Source organism: Lepisosteus platostomus, chromosome 14 (assembly GCF_059453375.1).
Source record: "Lepisosteus platostomus isolate fLepPlt1 chromosome 14, fLepPlt1.hap1, whole genome shotgun sequence".
NCBI lineage: Eukaryota > Metazoa > Chordata > Actinopteri > Semionotiformes > Lepisosteidae > Lepisosteus > Lepisosteus platostomus.
In genome coordinates, this window is record NC_142624.1 from 17,968,471 (window position 1) to 17,990,783 (window position 22,313).

General features: G+C 35.9%; 1 protein-coding gene across 1 annotated transcript in view; it reads left to right on the forward strand.

Annotated features, from left to right (window-relative positions):
* vps8 (VPS8 subunit of CORVET complex) overlaps positions 1-22,313 on the forward strand; it is a 387,878-nt gene that overhangs the window by 323,260 nt on the left and 42,305 nt on the right. Inside the window, exon 45 of the mRNA XM_088607294.1 lies at positions 3,098-3,178. Coding sequence (XP_088463420.1) covers positions 3,098-3,178 — 81 coding nt within the window. The remainder of the gene's footprint in view (positions 1-3,097; positions 3,179-22,313) is intronic.

Genomic DNA, 22,313 nt, shown 5'->3' on the forward strand with positions numbered 1-22,313 from the left:
AACGCGATTCCATATTATATTCCCTTTAAATCAAATTCTAAAAGTATGCTTGTTGACTCTGGTATCACGTTAGTTAAAGACTTCGAAGCTTACAATGTTTAGGGAGAAATGGAATACTGGTGTGTATTTTTTTCTTTTCATGATAGGTGTCGCATTTTAAATCATTTTCGTAGTTAGAAATTATGAAACGCCCTGTTAAAAGCAAGGAAGTTTTTATGCCCGTTGAAGTAAAACAAAATGCCTGACAAAGTATGGCTTGGACAGATTCCAAGTGCTTGTACAAATGTGCTAAAGAAATTATACTTTGAGTATACAGCTTGTCCAAAGTCATCCATTATTAATACTATTAGTAATATCTTCAGTAAAGGCTTTGATGCATAAATATTTCTGATAAAGGTAGGTTGTGTACTTTTGTCCAACTGAGCAATCTTGCTTTCATAAAATATACCAACATTTGAATGACTGATGATTAACATGCTGTAATACACAGTTCAAAATTAAAGGCTCGAATGCTGTACATGAGAGGTTAAGCTCCCCCTGGCGGTTTTACAAGGCGACGCCGGATAGCTAGTCACGTGACACACGTGATACGGCGTGATACCCCGGTGGGCGTGTCGCGGTATGCCGTGAAATACCTCACCCATTTTGAATGGCTGCATCTGTAACTGTCACAAGGCTACAAAACTTTAAGATAAAATGCGCTATGTAAATAACATTAAACACCTCAAAATTAATTTCCTCTTTCAAAACATACTTATAATCTACACTATATTCTGTCACATTCCTCAAGGGAGAATTGGAATTGCACAAATCCACAGCATATCAGGTGAAGCTAGACTTATTTAAAAGCTGCTCATAATTCATTGATTACTCACAGGTTTAATTAATTGATTACACAGATCTTTCATGTATCACTACAATAAAAAATCCTACAATGTTAACTGATTTATAGGTGAAATAAGTGGCCATTAGTGTCCTTTTCAGTGGATATTAAGGAAGCAGTTTGAGAGAATTAATGTCTAAAAGTATTGGTGTATCATTAATACCTTTAACAGGTATTAGAAAGGGACGGAGCGGTGGCTCTGTGGCTAAGGATCTGCGCCTGTGACTGGAAGGTTACCGGTTCAAATCCCGCGGCCGGCAGAGGAATCCTACTCCGTTGGGCCCCTGAGCAAGGCCCTTAACCCTAACTGCTCCAGGGGCGCTGTACAATGGCAGACCCTGCGCTCTGACCCCAAGCTTCTCTCCCTGTCTGTCTGTGTCTCCATGGAGAAAAGCTGGGGTATGCGAAAAGATGAATTCCTAATGCAAGAAATTGTATAGGGCTAATAAAGAAACATTACACATAATTTCTACTGTATTTTATTTCCACAATCTGTATCTGTATTTTATTTCCACAACAGATTTCCCACACTAGTAGTATTTTTTTACAATGACCACTTTTGTGTTTACATTGTATCTTGCCTTCTTAATGAGCCTCAGCTGTTGCATTGCTCAGATACTCACTCTACAAGATAATATTTCTCTACCCTTTTTATTTTTTTAACTTGTGAAACTAGTCATTTGTTAGTGTTTTGGATACTTATTATAGACACTCTGCACATTTAAATTGAGATGATAAAATATTTAATATTGTTACAGCTTTAGGTGACTTAGAATTGTCTCTTAGATTTGAAAGTTTGTGACACTGGGAAGAGTAAACACTTCAAATGTCAAAGGAGAGAGGGAGGTCTGGGAGGTCCCTTGAGCAGAAACAATAGTAAAGTTTATCTTAACATACCTAGGTACCTTGTGGGTTAATGATTGCAAAGGAGCAGAATAGAAACAGACAATATAAAATCAAATTTTATTAAAAAAAAGAGGACAAGAATGGGGAAGAAAACACAAGGAGAAGCAGGGAGAAGAGAGAGGAGTCCGGAGGAGTTGGGGGCTTAAAGCTTCTGCCAGACGAGAGCCCCTATTTCTTGATCATCCAACCCAAACCTGACTGGAGCTCAGTATTTTAACCTCGTTAGAGAGAGCATGCTAATCTTTGTTTTAGGGAACTTGGGTTTCCTGGGTAAAAGATACCTCAGTAAGAAAACGTCTTTCCTGCTTAGGGTGCATTTTATGGATAGGGATATAGGCTCCCATTTATTTTGTGGCATCCGGGGTGCAGAGAGAGAGATTTTACTCCAGCTTCTCACTTATGTGGCCTCTGTAGGTATTAAGGGTTTAATGCGTAATAATAATAATAATAATAATAATAATAATAATAATAATAATAATAATAATAATCTTTATTTTATATAGCACCTTTGAAGGTGGCTTCTCAAAGCGCTTTACAGGATGAAAGTGTAGTTGCAGTCTGGGGTTTTCTGGGTGACAAGCCTCTGAAACACCTTGTTTGTAAATACTGTACATAAAGTAACTTGTGTGTTGTATGTTTTGTTGTGTGTAGTGTAGTTTGTGTCTTGTGTCATTGTAATAAATATTTGTCCAACCACGTATGTCTGGATTATTACTTCTCTCACTAAAGCTGTGCCAGAGAACAAAGAATTAATGTGCCTCCATTGTAACAATATCATATAATCTTTGAGCTAGAATTGAAGTTACTCTAGGCCTGCTTTTTGGTCAATAATATTTAGTATAAGTAATACTAATACTAAGTGATATTAATAAGTAATAAGTACTATAAAGTAAATAAAGCTTGAAATCAAAATTGAATTGATTGTTGGAGTCTAATTTGGAAGATACAAATTGCAGGTGGAGTGGATATGATTGAGTTGTTACTAATCAAGCATATTGTGTTTAAGCAACTCAGATTGAAAACGATGAAGAGCTGCGCTGATTCTGTACTATATTGAAGTGAATTTAAAATGGAGAACAGCAAGGCTGGGTGAGATCCACTAGCTCCTAGTAACCAAACATGCTAGATGGGTCAAATGGGTGGTTTCCTCTTATTTGTTACATTTATTATGTTCCTATGAATGCATCTTGTAATGACAATGAGTCTGAGGTGGGATATCCTGAGTGTCCCCACTGAAAGGACAGTCAGGTAATATCTTTAAGCAGTAATCATTACATTGACAGAAGTGTCCTGCTTTTTTTGTTTCAGTTGCCCTCAGAAACAATGCTAGATGCCCAGCAGTGCCAAGCCTGGGACCAGCTGCGCTGTATCTACAGAGGACCTTCAAGGGTAACACTCCTCTTAAACTAATTCTGGGAATGCCTGGTGAGACCTACTGGTGGTGTAGTGATAGAATAACAGCTCCTTTTTAGTTTTTTTATTACTTCTAGGCCACAGCAGGCAGATTTTGGAGCAACATTAAAAATGCATCTACTCTTAATAGAATTAAAAGCATGTTACATAATAAGTTAAATATACCACACACTTACTCTTCCCTTTCTCCTTTACTACATTTTCCTACGATTCATTGAAGGTTTTTTTCTTTCTGTTGTAATTGATTGGCCTTCCAAACTTTCCTCATTAATTGTGTAATTTATTTTTAAAAACACCGAAGTGTTTGATATAATGAATAAGAAACAACTTCTTGCATTTGTAAAAGTGCATTTATTAGTGTATAATGAAGTATACAACTACTGGCAATTCATATTAAAGCTTATGTATTTATATATAGCGTGAATATGTGCATTTTCACACTATGTACATACTGTATACAGTATATCTCAATCATTAATAGTTATTTATCTATCCCAGTAACCTTCCTCTCCTTTCCTTTAGACCTGCGCACCTCCAGCAAACTTACACTCACCAAGCACATTAAGAATAGCAGAGATTTTGGTAGGATATGCAGGATTCTAGGAAAAGTTCTCAGGGGCTGAGCATTGCAATGAAAGGATTTTCATAACAACCATTTTCCTTTTCAAGTGCTGTTAAGGTAAATACTTTGGCATTTTCAATGCAGACTCTTAACATTCCCAGTAAAATTACATGTCTTAAATGCCACCACAATAATGACTGAGGAGGAGTCTAGAACTGGACGATTATCTTTAGAGCATCTGAGAGTCTGACTATCTGCACCTTCCAGTGGTGTAGAATTCTCAGAGAATGTAGAGCGTGGATAGGATCATCACTGAGGAAATAGAGTGAAGGTTCCCAGAGTAAATTCAGTTCAAATATAGCAGGATAAGAAACTTTAAGCAGGTTTTTCTGTGTGGTTGAGCTGAGAGCAAAGATGCTGTATAAACCCAGAAACAGGAATACAATTTTTTATGACCTAGCACCAAAGGACGGGATTAGACCACATAATATACAGCTTTACCAGTGTCTCCAAGAGACTGAAAATACTGCTACAAAAAAGACCCTGAAAGTGTGTTTGCTTTTAAATGTTTATGTCAATTCCTACTGCTGTGTGATTCTGAATGCATGCTTTCTTTCAATATGGTATTGCACAATCTCCTTTTCAGACCACCTAACATATTGTTGTCAGCTATTATTGTCATTTAAAGTTCAAATCTGTGCCTCTACCACTTATCTATACCACTATTATACCACTAATCAATATCCCAAATACTTTTACCAACCTTTACAATTCATGTTAAACATCATATTATTTCCCCTTTTGTGTTGGTAAATTCAGATAGTTTGCTAATTACTAAACAAATGAAATCTGATCTGCTTTTCTCTATTTAGTTTGCAGACTAAGATGAGCTGTTAAAATCACAGTTTCCCTTACCCCCTGAAATTTGAATGCCCTTACTCACTGAAAGTAACTCAGTACAGTTGAAGAGACAGACATATTGCAGAAATGTGTTCCACAGGAAGCAAAATTCAATTGTCTTTTGGCTTTTTAAATGTTGTATTTACCTAATTTGTGGATATACAATACAGATTGATAGGTGGCATGTGAAAGCATTAGTACTGTTTTGCCTTCTGATCACAATCAGAAGGAGTATCCTGTGGTTGTTAGCTCAAAAACTACACTTACTTGGAGGTAGCAATGGAAGGTTAGTCTATCTTTGAGACTCTGTGGCAAAATTATTTACAGCGTGGTTGCGCACCAGTTTCAGTTTTACGTAATGCAGTCCAGAGTCCAGTGTAAAGGAATTGGATAACCTGTAATATGATACTTGGGCAACATTTGCTTCATGCTACAGATGCAGCCATTCAAAATGCGCGGGCAATACCGCATTATTTTCCGGTACGCTGTACGCAGTCTACCGCAAGTTACCGGTAAATACCGCGAGTTACCGTAAATTCTCCTATATTACGACAAGCAAAATAATAGTATCCGGAATTTCCGCAAGGTGGAGCTAATAAAGCTCAACCTCTCATGTTTGAGCTGTCGCCATCAAAGTCTTTAACAAAGATATTACTAATAGTATTAATAATGAATGACCTTGGACAAGCTGTAAGTGTAAACTCAAAGTATTGCCCTGGTCAACATTCTTTTTTTCATTTACCGTCTTTGTAAAAGTAACACCACAGCATTTCGCAATCACGCATTTGTTTCCAATCATGCAAAGTACAGTAATTTCTGAGAATCGATTCACCATGCCTTTCACATGCTCATAAAAGAGATTGATTTAGGAACATAAACATATTACCGTATGAAAACTGTACTGTATACAGTATGTATATGTATATTTAATGTCTTAACTGTGCCCGTTTAAATATTGAATATTCATATGGAATTTTACCACTGAAGGGAAATCTTAGTAGCTGAGCATAAAAAGAATAGGAGCATACTGCAACATGGTGAAGGCCATAAACGATATTAATTTTGGAACATAAACATACAGTATATGGCTGGTCTCGGTACTTTAAAGAAAACATACACGAAACATGGTTTCATTATGACCAGAATCGGTCTTGAGATATTTTTAACTTGATTTACAGTATTTGAGAGGTATGTCTTAACACCGATACTACGTAAATACTGCTCATGTATATGTTTCTAGGTTTATATTATGCATTTCATATGGTCAAATTACTTTTGAGCAACTAATAAGAAGCGCGAAACGGTATGCCCAGGGCGTTTTAGTTTCGTTTTGTGCTGGGACTCTGCTTTAACAATGTCGCCGTGGATTGATTAGAGATATCAAGTACATACAAGTCATTTTTTAAATGTTGTAGTTCATCTTGTAAAAATGTTACAAGTACATCATCTATCAACAATTACACAGGTTCTGTTTCCATATTGCGGATTTTGGTTACGTAATATTATTTTCTAAATTTCACGTTGTGAATATATGATTTGGGCAAACAGAGCCGCAAAGAAGTACATTATGGGTTGTTGTTGTTTTTTTTTTGCAGTTTTATCTAGAACAGGCGATGCTTAAACCTTTGTCTGATTCTTGTGAAACTATCCACACGACAGTTACAGTACCTAGGAGTTGACTTCAGTGATGTCACTGATGGGATGTTTCTAAAAATCCATCCTCTGTAAAACGTCTTCTCTAGTTGTCCTGCATATGTATTCGCTAATGAAGCTGTGTGTTCTGAGCCTGGATCTCTACATTTCTATATGAACCAGCTTAGAGGGCTAAAGACAGCTTGTGTTTAAATTGAGTGTAAGGTAATTTATGCTTCTAAAGTCATGGTCAGCATTTATTATTGTACTGTGCTGTAAACGTGTTCTGTGCCTAGTCACATTATTTTATAGCGTTTTTATAGCGTTATCAAATCTGGTGGCGCTGTGTGTTAGTTTCCTGACTCCCATGTCACATGGTCTGTGATTGAATCCCATGGAACTATGACTTTATTTTTTAACAAACATTTCTTTGAAAAAATGAAACGTTTCCCTTGGTCAGAGATTAAATAAAACCTCACTCGCACCAAACAAATTTATATTTCTAAATATCACAACATGATCGAATTTAAGTCTTTTTAATAACAATGAATAGTCACCTATGCGTTACAAAATAAATATTTATATTGATTTGAATCGCGTTTTGATTTAAATCGTAAACGCGTGTTTAAATATATGTGTTTAAAGGCGATATACTGTATAAAAGCTCTGATTCTTATGGAGTGTGTTCCGCCGGGGATTCAAAAAAAATTTTTTTTAATCGCATATCTAAGGAAAATTGCAGTATAACTTTGTTCATGCACAAACAGTGGCATGTTACATTATAATTTGGGTGTCTCCTCTTGCCAGAAAGCTATAAATTGCATTTTGAGTGCGGTTTTTGACTTTTTCTAAATTGCAACCCATAAATAAAGCTGATAAAGCTTAGACTAACTGTATTCTACACTGTATTACAACAGCACATTGGACAATGCAACGTAAATTGCAAAAATGCACTTGGAATCTGTCCAAGCCCTCCTACGAAAATTATTTAAACTGCGACACTAATCATCCATCTCTAAGAGAGCGTGATTGCTCTCTGAAAATGCTTTTCCTTTATATTTAGGCTCAGATTTCAACTATAGATCGTATTATTATAAACTTTCTTGGAAAAATGTATTTTATGTAAACCATGTTTGCTATTAATTCATTTAGGGCTAAAATACGTTCATTGTCTTCCAATCTAGTTGAGTTGACATTGGAAGGTTGCCACTCCCGGACTGTTACACCAACGCATTAGCATGTTAAAGCGATTTCATTGAGGAGCCCAGCTACCAGTTAACACTGTACTTCCTACTTTGAAAATACCTGTGAAACCGGTGTAATTCGTCACAGCCAGCACTCCGGCAGAGAGGGGGTTGTACTCGTAAAGTAGAAGCAGGCGAGATTTCCAGCGAAAGACACCTCCCCCCCACCTCAAAAACCCAGTAAGTACAGTACTAGTTAAGAAAGGCGAGGCTCCTCAATGAAATCGCTTTAACATGCTAATACGTTGGTGTAACAGTCCGGGCGTGGCAGGCTTCTAATTTCAACCCGACCACGGCGAAAGGAACCCTTCTTTCATTTGAAGACAATGAACATACTTTAGCCCTGAATGAATTAATAGCAAACATGGTTTACATAAAAGCCCTTTTAGCCTTTGTCACTAATGAAACAAAGGTCACTAGCCTTTGTCACTAATGAAACCACTAAATAAAGACATAAATATAAAAATCTTAAGATTTTTAAAATACATGACTTTGCTAAAATTTATTTGAAAATAAAAACGATTACAAACGCCAGGGGAGAGAGAGAACAGGGGAGGGATGTTGGTTTTGCATAAGGGGCGGTGCTATGGAAATGAGGTCTGTTTGGGAATGTGGAGTTACATGTTCTAGCTGTTTGTGAATTATCGTTGTTGAGTATGGAGTGTTGAGGTATTGATTTTGTGTAATGCTTTATGTTGAAAATTGAGGTGGATTTTGTTTATGATAAAGAGGATAAACTGGGACGGGAGGAGGGTTTGGTTTTGCATAAGGGGCGGGATTATGATAATTGGAGGAATTTGCGAGAGTATAATAGTTTGATATATTTGATTTTGTATTGTGGTCGTTATCTATGTTTTTGGTTGGTATTATGTTTATATGGTTGTTTTTGTTGGTTGGTTGTTATTATGGTTATTAATAATACGATCTATAGTTGAAATCTGAGCCTAAATAAAAAGAAAAAGCAAGTGATTAGGTTTCTGAGCAATCTAATTACTTATTTGTTTAAAACGCTATATAAAATAAAGTTTATTATTAATTTGCTGGACAGAGCGGTGAACATTATTATGCATAAGACAAAGATAATGATCCTGATCAGTTTAGAAATCTGTGTACGCTGTAAGGTTTTAACTTCTAAAACTTTTAAAATACACGTTTCGAACAGAAAGAAATCCTCTTCCTGGTACAGTCGCATGAAGAGAGAGGCGAAACAGCCCTACACAGCCCTGTCGCAGTACACAAATATAATCATATCGTTATTAAATTCTTTCGATACGCGATTCCATATTATATTCCCTATTAATCAAATTCTAAAAGTATGCTTGTTGACTTCGGTATCTCTTTAGTTAAAGACTTCGATGCTTAAAATGTTTAGGGAGAAATGGAATACTGGTGTGTATTTTTTACTTTAAAGTACCAAGACCAGCCATATACTGTATGTTTAAGTTCCAAAATTAATATTGTTTATGGCCTTCACACGCGTTGCAGTATGCTCCTATTCTTTTTATGCTCAGGCACTAAGATTTCCCTTCAGTGGTAAAATTCCATATAAATATTAAATACTACAACGGGCACAGTAAAGACGTTTACTGTAAATCTTTCTAAGACAGACCAATGGACCACGAGTGACCCTGTCGGTCAACCAATCACGTACCGCGGTACCCCGCGTCATCTTGCGTCACGATGCGCGACGCCGTAGCCAATTACCTCCGGTACGTGTCTGTACCGCGCACTTTGAATGGCTGCATCTGTATATGTAGAATGGTGTACAACATGAGTAAGATGGAAATGTTTAAAACATTGTATCTCACTCTAAATGGGCATATTGAGACATTATAGCGTACCTAGTTATGTCATATTGACCATATGAAAATGAAAAAGGAGAAACTCCCACAAAAGGCAATGAACAAAACCCACATGTATTGTAGAAATAATAATAATGTTATTTTTTGTTGAGAAAGCTTCACCAGATTATGGAATTCACAAGTTTGTTGCCCGCTTACACCCGTTAAGCAAATATGTTCTCAATTAACCACAAATCAATATTCTCCGACTATGTGAATCTACAAAAATACCTTTAAGCGTTTAATTATTCATTAGGTTTATTAATTCAACTCCTAGTGGATAACAAAACTCCTAGTGTCTACAACAAATACATACAGTACATTAGGCATAAAGAAACACTAAATGTCTTCAAAAATAGCTTCACACTCCATCTGTAAGGGTCAATTGTAAATATTACCTCAAAATTCTCGTATTTCCACATAAGCACAGATATATTCCAGGTAAGCATACAGTAATATTCCTTTTTAAAATCATAATTTAAAGGTCTAATAAAATTGGTATGCAGTACATTTTAAATGGTCTTACACTAGAGCAAGCACTCATGTTAGGACTCTTAACTAGCCTTCTTGGAAAACAGTGGTAATAGAATTTTAAGTCCCGTTCACTCTCTTCAGCTCTCTTTTGGGTGGTAATGTTAATATACTGCTGAAAAAAAAAGTTTTTTTATTTGTATCTTTTAATTTTTTAAATCTAAGGCCTCAATGAGCATGGGGATCAAAATATAAAAGCAATGTAATAAATTTTCAATTGTTATTGTTTTTATTGTTGATTTTGATTTCCTAAGTTCAAAACGCAACTGTTTAAGACTTTGCATCTGCCAAAACATTGTGAACTAGATTTTATATGCATCAGTTCTACAGATCTAGCCATTGAGAATGTACAACGGAAAATGCAGCACACTGCTTAAATTAATCTGTATAAAGATCCAGCCATTCAGTATGCAGGGGATAATCCAGTACTTTGTTGTTCAGGTGTTGTGGCCTACTACAGCTTTTTAAAAATACTCAGTTGTGGGACTGCACTACTTTGTAAAACCGCTAGGTAGAGCAGTGAAAGCTCCTGGTTTCCAATCCCGCTCAATGCTGAGGGACAGTCTTTTTCCAATTATAGAATTTAAGCATTTATTTAACTTTATTTCTAACAACATTTTCTAACATAAAACAATGTCACATTAAAATAATTAATTTTGAGTTTCAGTGCTTAGAAATAAAAATATCACACCTGAACAACAAAGTACTGGATTATCCCCTGCATACTGAATGGCTGGATCTTTATACAGATTAATTAATCCTACATTATTTCAATGTAGGATTTGTAATAATAATAATAATAATAATAATAATAATAATAATAATTGCTTACACTTATATAGCGCTTTTTCTGGACACTCCACTCAAAGCGCTTTACAGGTAATGGGGACTCCCCTCCACCACCACCAATGTGCAGCATCTACCTGGATGATGCGACGGCAGCCATAGTGCACCAGAACGCTCACCACACATAAGCTATCAGTTGGGAGAAGAGCAGAGTAATGAAGCCAATTCACAGAGGGGGATTGTTAAGAGGCCATGATTGATAAAGGCCGATGGGGAAATTTGGCCAGGATGCCGGGGTTACACCCCTACTCTTTTCGAGAAACACCCTGGGATTTTTAATGACCACAGAGAGTCAGGATCTCGGTTTTACGTCTCATCCGAAGGACGGCGCCTGTTTACAGTATAGTGTCCCCTTAATATAAACATAAAATTTGGAAAATTAAAAAAAACTTGACAAAGTTTGCGTCAAATTCTGGCCTTCTAGAATTCTGGCCTTCAGGAGGTCAGAGTATGCTGTAGTTCATATTTCAGTAAAATGAACAACTGCGTAATTATATTGTATTTTTCAACATCAGCATTGAAGCTAAAAATGCTTGCAAGTTATGAAAGATCTGATATATTTGTGGTGGTTACTAACAGTGTTGCCAGGTAACTTCATAAGGCACAATCTGATTCTGTGGCTTTCTTAATGCGCTTTAGTGGAACTCAATCTGTGTCTTATTAATTGCAGTCCTAGGTATGATAACAAACATGTTTGGGCATACAATTGAGTCTTCAGGGGGATTTTGAACCAAGACAAAGGATCTCATAGCCATGCATTCTAATAAAGGAAGAGTTCATATTAGCACAAAGTTACACATCTATGGTTTTCAGGAGAAAACATTGGCATGCAGTTGACCTCTTGGGAAGAGCAGGCTTTAACAGATCCTGCCAAGATAAAAAATAACCATTAACTGAAGTGAAAATATCCCATCTGTTGCCCCTAACAGTTACAAGTCATTTGGCAGCAGAACTTTTCTATTATTATTAGAGTTAAGATGATAGAGCTGAACACTTCTTTTTTATTAAAAATATATATGGGCCATAGATTTGAGTTTTAATCTTAAATTCTTTTTGTTTGTTTTCAATGAGCTGTACAAAGACACACCAAATTCATATGGCACTATGGCAAGTTTTGCATTGCAAACCCTCAACAAAACTATGAATACATACTATGTATGTATTAAAAATGATAGAAAATCAGTGGACTTGTGGCCTTTAAGCAGCAAAACAACTGTGCAAGTAATTCAACAGTTTAAGAAGTTATTTATTCCTGTGGTGACAAGCTCTGTATAAATAATATCAGAATTTATTTTAAGGCATCTCCACATACGTGCCACTGATTCGACAGAATGGATAAAAAATAACTGTAATCAATATTTTCCCAATGTTATTTGAAAGCTTAACATTTTGTGTTCAGTCATACTTGTTCAAGAGAGAAAAATTAAAAGAAAATCTCACAGTAGCTACTGTATAAAAACTTTTGTAGCTTAGCATATTATGATGTAAAATTCTGTCTGCGGCTTGTTATTAAGATATTTAACTTAAAATCTGGTCAAAGATGAGGCTGATTTGTTAACCAAGAGAAACGATTATGGTCATGGTCTTCCTGCATTTCACGAGTGCAGGCCTACAGTATGTTGAAAAAGGCCAATGAGTATGAATGCTGTTCTCTGTATATAATCATCAATGCATCCTATGCGGAGCTACTTATTTATTTCATGTGAATGCCCAAAGCACAAGCTGCTCTTTCACATTATTTTGTTCTAGAGTGCCCTGGTCTTCTTCTAGAAGCTCTTCACTGTTTCTCTGTGGACTGTATGTTATTCTTTCACAAGACATACTGATTTACATATGAAGTGTCAATCTTTCATTTCTGAAAAGCACTTTTGAAATACCTTTGAAAGTAGATTTCCCTGTGTGCATTATTTTAAATTTAGCCTTTATTTTTTTACAGTTTTGCAGACTCTTAAGTGTTGATCTTCCAAAACCTAATTTTAGTTTTGGAAAGTGAATCTAGGATTATTGCTCATTGAAGTCTATACAATTGTTCCTTAGTTTCCCGGATTAAAATGTTTTCAGTCTTACATCAATTATATTTTCTAAATTCTTTAATACTTGGAAAAAATTGTTTAAATTCCTATTTTTTTTTCTGTTTAAGACGTTTTAATATACGGTATATAAATTGCTAGAAAATTAATTATACAGGTATGACTGTAAAGCTCTTCCACCTGGAATCTTATCGTTTCTGTTGATTTTCTGTATCTATCTTTATTTCGTGGAACCTTTATGAGTAATAGGTGTTTTAAATTAGATCAGCTAAGGTCCAAAGAGCAGCTAGCATCTCACAGTAAAATGGAAATAAAACTTTCCTGTTTCCAAGCGAAATGCATTGGGAAAAGAAGAATTGGACACCTGTGAAATTATGATTCTGTTCTCAGCTTAACATGTACTCTGATTTATCTGTCAAGTAAAGAGGGGTGCCATCTAAAATGAATAAATACAGTGGGATTCCAGGTAGCGTCAAGGCACTCCTTTAAGTAGGTTGGCCTTGTAGTTCAGGCATAACTGGTTCAACCCTGGGCTTTGTCATTTATCAGCTGTTACTGGGACATTCCTTGCAGTAGCAGCATAGTCATTCAAGTAACTTCAGTGTTTGGGGGCAGGCATTGGCCAGGGTTTACTCAGCCTGCTGGGCAACAGTAACCTTTGAGACTTGCCAGGAACCTGTGTGATTGCCCTTGCCGTGTTGATAGTGAGTGGTGCATCGCTCTTCCTGTCAGTGCTACCTCTCTTTTTAGGCACATTAGCATGTTGAAGTGAAAGCACTTCACTCTTTTTATGCACATTCACTTTCACTTTCCATGTGCTGAAGCTGCTTGACACTTGAAAAAAAAGAATAGTTATTGGCAACCACACATTTATTTGTTTTTTTTACAAAAGTAGCATTTATTTATTAATTACTTGTTATTTATTTCTTACTTGTTATGTGTTACTGATTCTGTCAAGTTGTTTGTCCTTTGTTTTATTGTGTATACATTATTTGATTTGAAAGTAGTTTCATAAAGTTCGGTGAATCCATCCCTCTGTCACATTTGCAATGACATTTCAATCACTAACCTGGCAAGCATTGAGTGCAAAGTAGAATACAACCTGGATTTGTCGTCAGTCCATTACAGTGCATACAGACACGAACACACACTGACATCAGGGCCATTTGTACAGAAACCCATTCATCTCCCAACATGTCTTTGGACTGTGGGAGGAATCGGGAACACCAGGAGGAAACCCACACAAACACGATGAGAACATGACAACTCCATGCATAACAACCCAGAGATTGAACCCAGGGCCCCAGCACTGAGAGGCAGCAGTGCTAACCTGTGGAACATATTGCTGCCCTAATTCTGTGTATTTTATAAATCTATATTTTTTAGTCCGATATTAATAATTAAAATGCAGCAATTCACCAAAATGATATCCACCATGACTTCCAGTGTTGTCTTAAACCACACAATATACCATTCATCTATAGGAATTGATAAAATAGTCATGAATCTAGAGTTTAGGTCACAGAGAATTAGAAGGTTATATTAGTGAGGAAAACTGTGTGAACGCCTGATATAATTATATATATTAGACTTTGTTACCAAAATAACATTGTTTAATCAATATTTTATCAAAAGGGGTTTACATTTCACAGTTCAATGTGATGAGGTGCAATAGAGGTAGAAAACAAAAGCCTTATATAATGGTCAGTATGTTTCTGAGTTTGACATTCAACATACAGGATAAGGGAAATACATAATGCCACAATCAATAGTGATCAGAGGACCTCAGAAAAAGAATAGGTTATGCGCATCAGTGTGGAGAAGTATATACAGTAACCCCATTTCTAAACCTATGGTGTTCCATCCATTGGCAGAGAGAAATTGAAAATATGTAAGACCACAATAACTAATTCCAGGACCGGTCATTCTGCGTAGATCTCCCCAAGAGTACCTCATGAAATCATCTAGGAAGTCACAAAGCATCTCAGAGTAAGGATCTGCAGGGCCTCTCTTTTCATGTGGCTAATGACTGCTATGGCAGAGTTCATGTCTCAACCATCAGGAGAAGACTATACGGAAATTGTTTTCTTGGGCGGATAGCCAGGAGCCACTGAACAATCCACAAGACTACTGGAACAATGATCTCTGGACAGACGAGTCAAAAATTGAACTTGTGGGTGACAGTGAGCAATGTTTTGTGTGGGGAAAACAGAAGAACCTCATCCTGACTGTCAAGGAATGGTGGTGGGAGTATCACGGCTTAGGGGTGTTTGGCTGCCTCATGCCTGGGATGGCTTGCCAACACTGATAGATAATTTGTCATTCTGCCACAACATTATATTGAAGAACAATTGGGTCTTCATTTCATAAGCTAAATTTGAGCCAAAAGTAGGTCACACAGCAAGACAACAATCCAGAATAAAGAAGCTAGATCTACAACTGAATAGCTGAAGAATAATACATTTTGCATTTTGAATTGGTCAAAGTGCAATTTGAATTTGAAATTGTTGAAATTTTATGACAGGACACAAAGCAAGCTGTTCATGCAAAGAAACCATAAATCTCACTGACTTGAATCAGTTGTGTAAGCCAAAAGTCCTAAAGGCTGATGTGAGAGACTGATAAACAGTCACAGGAAACATCTAGTTGAAATCACTGCTGCTCAAGAAAGTGTGATCAGCTACTGAATCTAAGGGTTTCCATATTTATTCACATGAGGATTTTTACTGTTGGATCATTTTCTTAATATAATAATCTTAATGTATTTTATGTTGAATTATAATTTACAGGTTATTATAAAATGAAATATACAAATACTGTATTACCAAAATCAACATTTAACTTAGTAGCACACAGCTTGGTAAATATATTTTGTATATGTTATATTAATACATTTTTTATATATTAAATTGTATGAGATATTTGTTAAATTAAAAAAGAAAGGTACTGCTTCTAGTTCTTGATCTAAAAAGCTTTACCTAATGAAACATTTCCCATCAGTTTTGATATAAATATGGACTTCCATCTATCCATTTAACTGCTTTATCCAATACAGCCTCACAGGGGAGCTTGAGCCTATCCTATTAAGCAAAGACCACAGGGCAGGATACAGCCTGGCAGGACACACACAGACACAAACACACACACTCACAACAGGGCTAATTTTACCAGTAGGAGTAGGAAATCCACAGGAACACATGGAGAACATAAAAACTCCATGCAGATAGCACCAGGAATTGTATTCAGGACTCCAGTACTGTGAGGCAGCAATGCTAACCACTGTTTCCCTGCATACAGAAATGTGAAATTAAATAAGAAATACAAGTATTTTGTGCTTTTTTTCCTCCAAATTTCCTAACATGGTCATTTCAGCATGACATGGTGTATACCTCAGAAAATAGAGAAAAAATCTGCAGATTTTATCAAAAATATAAGTATATTCAAACATAAGTTTTATTTCAGCTGTTTAACCTTGGTAGTTATTGTGTTCGGTGATGTATAGCACAGTGAAATATTTAAATTGGTATTTCTGACTTAAGTATTGGTTCCATTGTGTACTGTATTGATGTTTTGCATTAGATAATTTTTAATGTTTAAAGACATTAAAATGTCTTTAAGGTCACAAGTAAGCTTTTTCTGCAATAAAAGGCTTTTTTGCAGCTCATAAATTGTTATCTATAACTAAAAATGTGCTGTCAAATCTGCTGTAAGGAAGTTTGGACCCTCTGTAAAATAGCAGAAGTTCTTTTTTTCCCCCTTGGGGCTAATTTGTGTGTATTGTGTTTGAAAAACTACAAGGATATGAAATTCATCACAAGTGAGCTAAGACAGGTGATGCCTCAGAAGAAGCATCTGCTGTTAGTTAAGTTCTGAACGAGAAAAAATGCATATTCTCTTTTATACAGTACTTATTTTGTCTTGCTTTTGAATTCTGGAATTCATTATGTAAGCAATACCTTGTTTTTGGTGGATGACGTGATTCACATTGAAAAGGTATCTGTGAAGTATTGTTTGTGATCATTCTATTTGACATTGTTTCCATCATAAGAATATGATTTACTCTAGGATTTTCTGACACATACTGTATACTTCAGGTCTCCACTAGGTCTGTAGGACTAGCTTGTTGTTTGCTCAAAGGTGGAATTGGTACCAGAAGTACCAGAATTGTTTCATAATTGTACATTAACGTCTTGCAAAAACAGAAGGATCAACTGAAGACATCTGTAGCGCTAATTATTTGAACATAAGGAATCTTTAAAGAGTGGCCTTGAATCACAGCTGTTAGAATATGGAATGTTCTACTACTGTTTTCTGCACCAGGAGCTCTCTGTCCATTTCTTTACATAATCAACCCCTTAACTGTGTTTTTTTTTCTGTTTGAGTGTTGGAGAGTTTAAGTTAGTTATGAAATGCATTAGATGAAATGCATCCTCCAACATTTAAGAGATGAAACCCATTTCAGAATGCAAATGAAGGTTAATTAATGGTGCAGGTACGTAACTGAAAACTCACCTAGAAGAAAAACAAGTGGGTGGACCTCCATGATTTTTTGAAAACCCCAGGTTTAGGCAACTGAATATCAATGACCAAGAATTGTTCATTCTTAATTGGTGTTCTTTTGTAATCAACCTGAAGGCAGGGCTGGCATAGTTTATGGAGAAGAGCTCTGTGAGAAAGAGTTTATGGTGTCTGCAAATTTTTGCAATTGGCAGACTGCACTAGAAGCAAGTTGAATACTCACAAACTAGAGTATTTTTTTTGGATTGAGCTATTGAAAGATGATTATAAATGACCTGTTTTTATTTTTTCAATCACTAATTTAATAATAATTGAACTACTGCCACAAAAGCCTGAAAAATACATTTTAATTTTCAAAATGGTTGACTAAATGTATTCTTCTGTGCATCAAGTCTCACCTAAAGAGCTGCTTATTTCCCGTTACTGTCATATTGATAGCCATAGGATGGCAAGCAGACATGAGCAAGGTTTTTTACATACTGAAAGTATGGTATACAGTAGCTTTTGTAGAAATTTGTAAAAAGCGAGGAGCAGTGTCGTGTGTGGGCCTTAGGTTTCATGCTACATGCTGTGACATTAAGCTTTTTGCTTAACTCTATTACCAACACTCACTGCATACATTAGTTAGATATCTAGTATAATCTTAACTGCTATTCATGGAGCAGGGAGGTTGAAGAGAATTTTGGATTTCCACATCCCTCCCAGGACCAAAAATGAAACAGCTTTGTCTTTGTCTTTAGCCTTTTATCTTCTTTGAAACAGTAAAGATAAAGCATTTGTTTCTAGCTAGTGCTTTTTATTTTCTGCTTTCACTTTCATCTTTGTTCTGATTTACTGAAATGCTGCAGGCCAGCTTATAAATACTGCCAGATATTCTTGTTAACAGTCTTTTCTTCAGCTGGACACAATGGGATGAGTACTGTTTTATTATCAACTTTAATTTTGTCTACAATCTGTCAGTTTAAGAATAATATTTAGGACTACGTTTGTTTCAATTTAGTCAAAAAGTGATACATTATGATTTTTGTCATCTTTTAAATAGCTTTACTGGAATACAGTGACAATACAGTATGTACTGTATATGGAATACAGTAACCTGAAAACACTGTGATTAGTCCTGGATTTGCCATACTTGTTATGACCCCCTACTACCAGAATTCTGGATATTTAATCCCACTAACCACTGGTTAATTATTTAACATCTACTCTCCTGTACATTGCACATACAATATGCATGCATTTTTATTTAAAAATATATGATATGATCAAAAACCTGGAAACGTAGAGGGGGACCCTAGTTCACATTTTGGAAAAATTGGGTGAAATTAAGGAGGCAACTGAACTCTTGGTTGCTAGCTATAGATAGATAATACTTTATTAATCCCGTAGGGAAATTGATGTGTTACAGCAGTCCAGCCCAAGACAAGCAAAACAGACATCAGAATAGTTATAAAACAAAAGACAACAAAATAAATAAATACAAATAAATAAATACAGATGCAGCCATTCAAAATGCGCGGGCGATACCACATTATTTTGCAGTGCACTTTACGCGGTCTACCGCGAGTTACCGTAAATTTTCCTATAATGCCGCAATTAAAATAATAGTATCCGGAATTTCCGCAAGGTGGAGCTAATAAAGCTCAACCTCTCATGTTTGAGCTGTCGCCATCAAAGTCTTTAACGAAGATATTACTAATAGTACTAATAATGAATGACCTTGGACAAGCTGTAAACAAAGTATTGCCTTTGTCCACGTTCTTTTTTTCATTGACCGTCTTTGTAAAAGTAACACCACAGCATTTAGCAATCACGCATTTGTTTCCAATCATGCAAAGTACAGTAATTTTTGAGAATTGATTCACCATGCCTTTCACATGCTCATAAAAGAGATTGATTTAGGAGCATAAACATATTACCGTATGCAAACTGTACTGTATACAGTATGTATATGTATATTTAATGTCTTAACTGTGCCCGTTTAAGTATCGAATATTTATATGGAATTTTACCACTGAAGGGAAATCTTAGTACCTGAGCATAAAAAGAATAGGAGCATACTGTAACGCGTGTGAAGGCCATAAACGATATTAATTTTGGAACTTAAACATACAGTATATGGCTGGTCTTGGTACTTAAAAGAAAACATACACACCAGTATTCCATTTCTCCCTAAACATTTAGCATCGAAGTCTTTAACTAACGTGATACTGGAGTCAACAAGCATACTTTTAGAATTTGATTAAAAGGGAATATAATATGGAATCGCGTATCTAAAGAAATTAATAACGATATAATTATAACGATATAATTATATTCGATCACAGACCGTGTGAGGTGGGAGTCAGGAACCTAACCCACAGCGATAATGTTGATAATGTTTCTGTAGGGCTTTTTCAGCACTCTGCACGTGACCTGGCCGGTGGCGCTGTGGGTTAGGTTCCTGACTCCCACCTCACACGGTCTGTGATCGAATCCCACTGTTTTTTTTTAACAAACATTTCTTTGAAAAAATGAAACGTTTCCCGAGTCAGAGATTAATTAAAACCTCACTCGCACCAAACAAATTTATATTTCTAAATATCACAACATGATCGAATTTAAGTCATTTTAATAACAATGAATAGTCACCTAGGCGTTACAATATAAACATTTATATTGATTTAAATCGCGTTTAAATCGCCTTTATTTAAAACCCATAAATAAAGCTGGTACTGTTTAGACTTTTAATTATTTTAAACTGTATTACAGCAGCACAATGCACAATGCAACGTAAATCGCTATCTTTGTCTTCTGTGTAATAATGTTCACCTCTCTGTCCAGCAAATTAACAATAGTAATAATAATGAACTTTATTGTATATGGCGCCTTTAAAGGTGGCTCCTCAAAGCGCTTTACAGGTTAAAAACAATAACAACAATACTGTTAGGCTGGGCAAACGATTTTTTTTAAGAAATACAAAATGAGATATAATGATGTGTTCCGGCTTAGACATTAACGAAGAGCATAACACGTGGGCGGCGTAGAGGTCGGCTCTGGCTTTCCCATCTACTGTATACACTGCAAGTACAACCCCCCCCTCTCTGCAGGAGTGCTGGCTGTGACGAATTAAACCAGTTTCACAGGTATTTTCAAAGTAGAAGGAGGCGAGATTTCCAGCGAAAGACACCTCCCCCCCTCAAAAACCCAGTAAGTACAGTACTTACTAGTTCTAGTTAAGAAAGGCTAGGCTCCTCAATGAAATCGCTTTAACATACTAATGCGTTGGTGTAACAGTCCGGGCGTGGCAAGCTTCTAATTTCAACCTGACCACGGCGAAAGGAACCCTTCTTTCATTTGAAGACAATGAACATACTTTAGCCCTGAATGAATTAATAGCAAACATGGTTTACATAAAAGCCCTTTAAGCCTTTGTCACTAATGAAACAAAGGTCACTAGCCTTTGTCACTAATGAAACCACTAAATAAAGACATAAATATAAAAATCTTAAGATTTTTAAAATACATGACTTTGCTCAAATTTATTTGAAAATAAAAACGATTACAAACGCCAGGGGAGAGAGAGAACAGGGGAGGGATGTTGGTTTTGCATAAGGGGCGGGGCTATGGAATTGAGGTCTGTTTGGGAATGTGGAGTTACATGTTCTGGCTGTTTGTGAATTATCGTTGTTGAGTATGGAGTGTTGAGGTATTGATTTTGTGTAATGCTTTATGTTGAAAATTGAGGTGGATTTTGTTTATGATAAAGAGGATAAACTGGGATGGCAGGAGGGTTTGGTTTTGCGTAAGGGGCGGGATTATGATAATTGGAGGAATTTGCGAGAGTATAATGGTTTGATATATTTGATTTTGTATTGTGGTCGTCATCTATGTTTTTGGTTGGTGTTATGTTTATATGGTTGTTTTTGTTGGTTGGTTGTTATTATGGTTATTAATAATACGATCTATAGTTGAAATCTGAGCCTAAATAAAAAGAAAAAGCAAGTGATTAGGTTTATGAGCAATCTAATTACTTATTTGTTTAAAACGCTATATAAAATAAAGTTTATTATTAATTTGCTGGACAGAGCGGTGAACCTTATTATGCATAAGACAAAGATAACGATCCTGATCAGTTTAGAAATCTGTGTACGCTGTAAGGTTTTTACTTCTTAAACTTTTAAAATACACGTTTCGAATAGAAAGAAATCCTCTTCCTGGTACAGTACTGTATGTATAGCAAACCAGCACGTCTTTTTTCTCCAATCAGAGGGGTGTCAGATGGTGTCAGCCAATCACCATTCTGAAGCCCTACCATAATCTCTGGTATGGGGAGACCCCAGAATTCTGTCCCATAGTTTAGACAGATGATAGATCCCGTGAGGGAAATAAAGTAAATCATTTTCATTTTAGGAAATTATTAAACGCTCGGTTAAAAGCAAAGGAGATTGTCTGTTATAGTGGACATAAAAACAAGAGTTCGCTGGCATTATATCCTAGAAGACACAGACCGGCGCCAGACCGTTGGACAGTTTCCAAGTGCTTGTACAATCGATGGAAATGTTCAAATAAATGTGCAAAAGAAATAAACAAAATAATAATTTATTTATTTATCATATTGGCTAGCTAATGTCCTTAGTGGCTGTGTTTCTGCGTTGGGTAGCAACGGGTGACTGTTCTCAGGTGGAAGATGTAAACAGCTTAATTTTCGTGTTAAATAATTTTTTTAAATTAAAATTAATTCTATACAGCAATCGCATATTTGGGTACCGTTTCATAAAACTTTCATGCTTAAAATGTTTAGGGAGAAATGGAAGACTGGTGTGTATTTTTTCTTTAAACTATCAAGACCAGCCATACACAGTACAGTTTATGTACATACAGTAATGTTTATGTTCCTAAATTAATATCATTTATGACCTTCAGATGCGTTATGCTCCTCTTCTTTTTATGCTCAGCTACTAATATTTCCCTTTAGTGGTAAAATTCCATATAAATATTCAAAACTAAGCGGATTAAAATGTGCAC